Genomic DNA, 6,663 nt, shown 5'->3' with positions numbered 1-6,663 from the left:
ACCATAATTTCTAATCTTATAGCTAATTTGTTAGTCCTGCAAAGGCAGTCTAGCCCTCAGGCAGGAAGGGGGTTCATTTTGGGAAAGGGCTGTTATTGTCTTTGTTTCAAAGTTAAACTATAAACAATTTTCTCCCAAAGTTAGTTTGGCCTATACCCAGTAATGAGCAAGGACAGCTTGGAGGTTAGCAGACAGATGGAGTGAGGTTAGATCTATTTCACCATCATACTTTTCTCACTTATAATTTTTGCAAACGCGATTTCACCCTCACTTCAGGTAAGGCATTGTGGGGCAAATAAGAGAATGAACCTGGAAAGGGAAGGAAGCTCAAAGAATCAGAAATGAACATGATCTTGCACCCTGATTTTATGGATCTAGACTTAGGGATAATCTCTTGATGAGAGATCGTTGGGAAGAGCTGCGAGGAAGTTCTGGTCTACATAGCAGAGAGTGAACTCATGATTTTTGTGACCTTAAGAACTGGTAGCCCCCAAAATAAACAGCTGTAAGACAGGTTTAAAGGCAGTAATGCAAAATAGATGCGTATATGATTATAACCACCTTTTCCAATATATAGACACATAGACAGATATACATACATAAATTCTCTCTTCCTCTTCCTCTATCTCCTCTCACACACATAAAAACACACACACAGCAAATGTAGAAGATACTTTCCAATGGCTCAGCCTGAGTATCAGAGTGTCACTTTCTTTCTTTCTTTCTTTCTTTTTTTTTTTTTTTTTTTTTGAGACAAGGTCTCACTCTGTCGCCCTGGCTGGAGTGCAGTGGCCTGATCATGGCTCATGGCAGCCTCAAACTCTTGGGCTCAAGTGATCCTCCCACCACAGCCTCCCAAGTAGCTAGGACTGTATGTGTGTGCCACCATGCCTGGCTAAATATTTAAATGTTTTGTACAGATGGAGTCTTGCTATGTTGCCCAGGCTGGTCTTGAACTCCTGGGCTCACATGGTCCACCCGCTTCAGCCTCCAAAAGTGCTGGGATTACAGGGGTGAGCCACTGCACCCAGCCTGGTGTGTGTTCTTGTAGTCTGTTGTTCCTTGCACAAGTACACAGATATACATATTTTAAAAGAAAATGGATATCATATTCTGTTTAGAAACTTTTTCATTTAAATATAGTATGATGTTCATCTCAAGTCTTTCATTACTTTTGTCTGAAAGGGGATCTCGACCTCACTATATGGCAGGCCCCACACTCATTGTGCTGGCCACGTTGTTCCTCACTATAGTCAGTTGAGTTCTGGTTCCCAAAAACTATGTTCACCCCAAACCTTAGAATACAACCTTATTTGGATTAAGGGTCTTTGTAGGTATAACTAAGGTAAAGATCTCCAGATGAGAGCATCCTGGATTAGGGTGGGTTATAAAGACAGGCATCTTTACGACCGGGCGTGCTGGATCACACCTGTAATCCCAGCACTATGGCAGGCCGAGGCGGGCGGATCACCTGAGGTCAGGAGTTCAAGACCAGCCTGGCCAACATGGCAAAACCCTGTCTCTACTACAAATACAAAAATTAGACAGGCGTGGGGGCGCATGCCTGTAATCCCAGCTACGTGAGAGGCTGAGGCAGGAGAATCACTTGAGGCTGGGATGCAGAGTTGCAGTGAGCCGAGATCAAGCCACTGCACTCCAGCCTGGGTGACAGAGCGAGACTCTGTCTCAAAAACAGACAAAAAAAAAAAAAAAAAGACAGGTGTCTATAAGAAGAGGAGAGGACACAGAGGGGACTGCCATGTGGTGACAGGGGCAGAGATTGGAGTGAAGCGTCTGCAAGTCGAGGCAAGTCCAAGAGTGCCAACAGTCTCCTCAATCGCGGAGTGAGGCGAGGCATGAAACAGATTTTTCCCTGAGCCTCCGGATGGAACCAACCCAGCCAACACCTTGATTCTGCACTTCTAGCTTCCAGAGCTGTGGGAGAATACATTCCTATTGTTCCAAGCCACCCAGCCACAGGAAATGAACACGCAGTCACCAACCTAATTCTCACCTCAGGGCCTTTGCACCTGCCATTCCCTCTGCTTGGCGTGTCTTTCCCCCAGACTTTTGCATTGCTTGCTCTGTTTAGTCACTCATGGCTCAGCTCAAGGTCAATGCCTCATAGAAGCCATCCCAGTCACCCCAGCCCCAGTTACTTTTTATCCCCATTGTCCCACTCCACCATGGTCATGACACCCACAGCCACCCCAAGGCCCCTTTTTATTCCTGCCTGCCTCCCCACCTCAAAAGTCAGCTCGATGAGAAGAGGACTGTGGCTGCCTTGTTCCTTGTTCTATCTCCACCACCCAGAATAGCCCCTGGCACACAGTTAGTGCTCAATACATAAAACTGATGGAACGAGGCTGGGCGCAGTGGCTCACACCTGTAATCCCAGCACTTTGGGAGGCTGAAGCGGGTGGATCACCTGAGGTCAGGAGTTCGAGACCAGCCTGGGCAACATGGTGAAACCCCCATGTCTACTAAAAATTCAAAAATTAGCCAGGCGTCGTGGTGCATACCTGTAATCCCAGCTACTGGGGAGGCTGAGGCAGGAGAATCACTTCAACCCAGGAGGCAGAGGCTGCAGTGAACCGAGATCACACCACTGCACTCCAGCCTGGGTGACAGAGCGAGACTCGGTCTCAAAAAACAAAAAACCGATGGAATGCCTGAATCAGTGAGTGAATGTGAGTTGTGGAGGTCCGAACACCCCAAACCACGTCATCCCTTGAAAGAATTCGGGTTTCACAACAAGGCTCCCCACTGACTCATGCCTCCGAGGCTGGGGGATCCCTGTTTTCCTCTGAGCTCATCCCTGACGTCTCTTCCTCTTCAAGGTGATCCTTGCTTTTGGCTTTTTATCTGTACGTTGCTTGGTGATACAGACAAGCCAACTGCTCTGAAAGCACAGAGGGAATTCCAGAGCGTCCACCTTTCTTCATTTACTGTCGTTCTCTCAGAGCTGAGAGCCCGTCTCTAAATTCCTTATCTGCGTTCATGTCAGGAGGTTGAAGCAAGCCTTGTCTTGCCAAATAATCAAGGAGTGACAGAGTTGGAAATGAAAGCGTAACAGAAACTTGGACTGATCACAGACTAAAACCAGTACATCTCCTTTCCTTCTCCGAATCGGGAACTGAAACCGTTCCATAGGAAGCTCGCTCTTCCCCCTCCTACGGAAAAATATCTGCCTGGCTTGATTCCCTTTTTATATTACTTATTATTATTATTTGAGATGAAGTCTTGCTCTGTCACCCAGGCTGGAGTGCAGGGGCACCATCTCGGCTCACTGCAACCTCCGCCTCCCGGGTTCAAGCAATTCTTCCCCCAGCCTCCCCAGTAGCTGGGACTACAGGCGGCGACCACCACGCCTGGCTTATTCTTGTATTTTTAGTAGAAGCGGGGTTTCACCATGTTGGCCAGGCTGGTCTCAAACTCCTGACCTCAGGTAATCTGCCCGCCTCGGCCCCTCCAAAGTGCTGGGATTACAGGCGTGAGCCGCCATGCCTCGCCTTGATTCCCTTTTTAATGCACAAATACTAACAGCAATATACACCAAACTCTAATAAAATGTAAGTGCTCTTGCAATCATAGCTGTACTATCCTTCCAAATTATTTTTAATCCCAGCTCTTTCTATCTTTGTTTAGACACAGGTGTAATTTCTGCTTAGTTGTCTCATGATGTAGCTCAGTGTCTGTGTCTCTTTCTTACTTTGCAGGGTGGAGTAGTTTTCTACCAGGACATAGTTAACAACCCATAAAGGTCTCTGCTTAAGTAAGAAGCCCATTTCTGTGAACCATAACCCAGACATAGCAACGCCAGACTGTGTCTCCTATCAAAATTTATTGAAATGGTAGATTTTTGGTAAGTACAGAAACACAAGCGAAGGAACCAGGAGGAACGTGCCCCCCTCTAACCGTGGGGCAGCGGCACGTTTTCCTTTTAATGGTAAAAGCAAACAGAGGTGGGAAACAGCTTTCCATCCTGAAGCCGTTCAAGTGCTCAACCCTTAGATTAGTATAAACAAGAGAGGAATGGATTGCATTAGTCGCTGGTTGAAAGCAGCAATGCTATTTCCTTTCCCATAATAACACTGTTTAGCTCAGTCCCTTCTGGGGCTAATCCCCTATTACACCCACCGGAAACACAGATATTAACCAAAGCATGTGCGTCTCTTTCCTGAGTCCATTTCTGCTAATGCTTGTCTGAAAGATGAATTGGTCCACGGAAGCCAGGTGACCTACTGGCTTGTTTAATGATGCCTGGGCTCCCTCCAGGAGCAACTTAATTCCCTCCAATCTCAGCTCTCCTTATCCCCGCTGTTTCAAACAGGCTAGATATCACCCCAGGAGCTGAGCCCCCCAGTCTCAGGCAGATGTGGGAAGAAGGCCAACAAGTCACAAGTAGATCTCTGGCTCCAACTCTGCTCAGCGCAAACACTGACAATTTGCCCATCTTCAGTCCTGCGAGCATCAGAGATGAAGCAAAAGTTTCAGATGCCTAGAAGCTTTACTCTCTGTTCCTCCAGGATTCCTGCGGTCACACCTTGCAACCAGTCTCCCACTCGTCTGCTACAGTTTCCCTAAATCGGATTCTCCGAATCTGGAAGTTCCAGGAAACCTTAGGCCGAGTCCAGTGACAGTACTCGATGCAACAGCCCAACTGTTTCTCCAGAGACCCTCGTTCTTGGTGACAATGTCCCTTCTTGGCATGGTTATTTAACGAGAGGTTGGACCCAGATAAGAGGGGCTCTATGGCTCACTGGGGTTGGCCATTAACGCCTCTGGAGCACCTCTGGTTGTGTTTGGGTCCCCCGTGAGCTCGACGCTCGTGCTGCGGTTATTATCTGGCTCACCTGTCATCTTCCTCCGGAGGCAGCGGTTGATCAAAGTGGAGAAGAAGTTGGGAAAGGATGGGCTGGAGAAGTAGTACACCACGGGGTCCAGCATGCTGTTCATGTAGGTGAAACTGAGAGTGATGAAGAACGCCAGGTCCACCGAGCGGTACACTTCACAATTCTGCGTGCCAAAAGTGTGCAGGAGCCAGAAGATGCGTATCCGCACAGCCACGCTGGGAAGGAAGCAGATGACAAAGACGATGGCCACCACCATGATGAAGGTGATGGCTCTTTTGATCTTGGCATGCCGGTCCATTTGTCTCTGCCGCAGGCTCCAGATAATTCTGACTGAGCAGAACAGGATGATGCCCAGGGGCAGGAAGAACTCCAGGAGGAACATGGCTTCGTGCCACCGGAAGGTATCGCAGATGCTGAAGCTGCTGCACAAATTTGCAGTGCCATTCTGGATCGGCATCTTCCTCTTCAGGAGGTGGACTGTCAGGCCAATAGTGACACCCCACAGAAGGCAAGAGATGATGGCTGCTGTTCGATTGGAGATCTTGTTCAGGGCGTGGTGGGGATGGACCACCCGGAAATACCTGTCCACGGCCACCACCGTGAGGAAGATGATGCTGCCCTGGCGGTTCATGGCCAGCATGAAGAGCATCAGCCGGCAAGGGATGTCCCCAAACTTCCAGTCCCAACGTCTCACATAGTTGTCCATCAGGAATGGCAGGCAGATGATCAGGAGAAAGTCAGCCACTGCCAGGTTGAACAGGAAAATCCGGCTGGATTTCCAGGACTTGAGGTGGAAACAGAAAATCCACAGGGCAAGGCCATTGCCCAGAAGCCCGAAGATAAACTCCAGCCCCAACACCGGCGGCAACACCTTGACAATGAAGTCATCTCGGAACACACAGCAGTTCTTCTTGTCTATTACCAGAAAGTGATCCTGCGGATGGTGCCAATTCATGAGTGCGGCTAGTTGGTCCGATGGAGCGCCTTGCCCAGCGAATGCTCCAACAAGGAGGCGTGTGTCTGTGTGGTGAACGTGTGGTTCCGCGCCTGCCTTTATGTCATGTCAGGGTGTTGAAATAGATGACTGAATGGTTACCAGGAAACTACGAAATCTCTCTTAAAAAAAAAAAAAAAAAAAAAAAAAAGGCCAGCAAGGCTCTTATGCAACCTGCTGTTTGCATAAACAAGTAATAAAAATCCCCTGGGCAGACAGGAACCCACAAAATTTCTTAAATGTAAAGGATAAGTTTAGGCAAGCCGACTGTCATTCGAAAATCAGTGAAACATGAAGGATATCCCTTTGGAAGGCTGGGTACCTGCATGCCAACTGAGTACTCAACATTGCAGAATTAATTCACCGTCATTTGCTTGGCTTACATAATTAACAAAACAACAACAATAGCAATAATAATTTTTGGTGCCAAACAGTGAGGTTTTCCAGGAACACTAAAAATTAGCATGAAAAATTAACAGGCATATGACATAAACAGTAGCAGATATATGAATTATTTTGGAAATGTTGAGAAGACAGTAGTCGCCTGTTCGATGAGGACAGACTAGTTAAATTTGACCACTTTTCCTATGCCATCTCTCTGTACAAACATGGATTGCTTTTCCACATCAGAACTCTGCCGTTCATCTCCAGTTAGGAAAAAAAAAAAGCCTGCTCGAGAGTATAATATTTCATAAGATGTTTGAAAACTTGAGCCCAGTTTCAGTGGCATGTTAAAATAAGTTGGGTTTTTTGTTTGTTTATATTAGATTTTGATATGCTTCTGTGCTCAAGTGATTTATTTTTAAGTATGTG

General features: G+C 47.3%; 1 protein-coding gene across 1 annotated transcript; it reads right to left on the bottom strand.

The window, feature by feature from the left end:
* Positions 1–3,827: 3,827 nt before the first annotated feature.
* Positions 3,828–5,966, bottom strand: HCAR2 (hydroxycarboxylic acid receptor 2). The gene has a single exon (XM_017890282.1). It carries the CDS (start codon positions 5,809–5,811, stop codon positions 4,753–4,755), a length of 1,059 nt encoding a protein of 352 aa, XP_017745771.1. The 5' UTR covers positions 5,812–5,966; the 3' UTR covers positions 3,828–4,752.
* Positions 5,967–6,663: the final 697 nt, after the last annotated feature.

This window comes from Rhinopithecus bieti, unplaced genomic scaffold (assembly GCF_001698545.2).
Source record: "Rhinopithecus bieti isolate Rb0 unplaced genomic scaffold, ASM169854v2 scaffold_574, whole genome shotgun sequence".
NCBI classification, from domain to species: Eukaryota; Metazoa; Chordata; class Mammalia; order Primates; family Cercopithecidae; genus Rhinopithecus; species Rhinopithecus bieti.
The sequence above is the reverse complement of the archived record's forward strand: the minus strand, read 5'-3'. Positions and strand labels throughout refer to the sequence as shown.

What these genes read in the sequence shown, in the direction of transcription:
- HCAR2 (XM_017890282.1), bottom strand. Translation starts at nt 5,811, where the DNA reads ATGAATTGGCACCATCCGCAGGATCACTTTCTGGTAATAGACAAGAAG.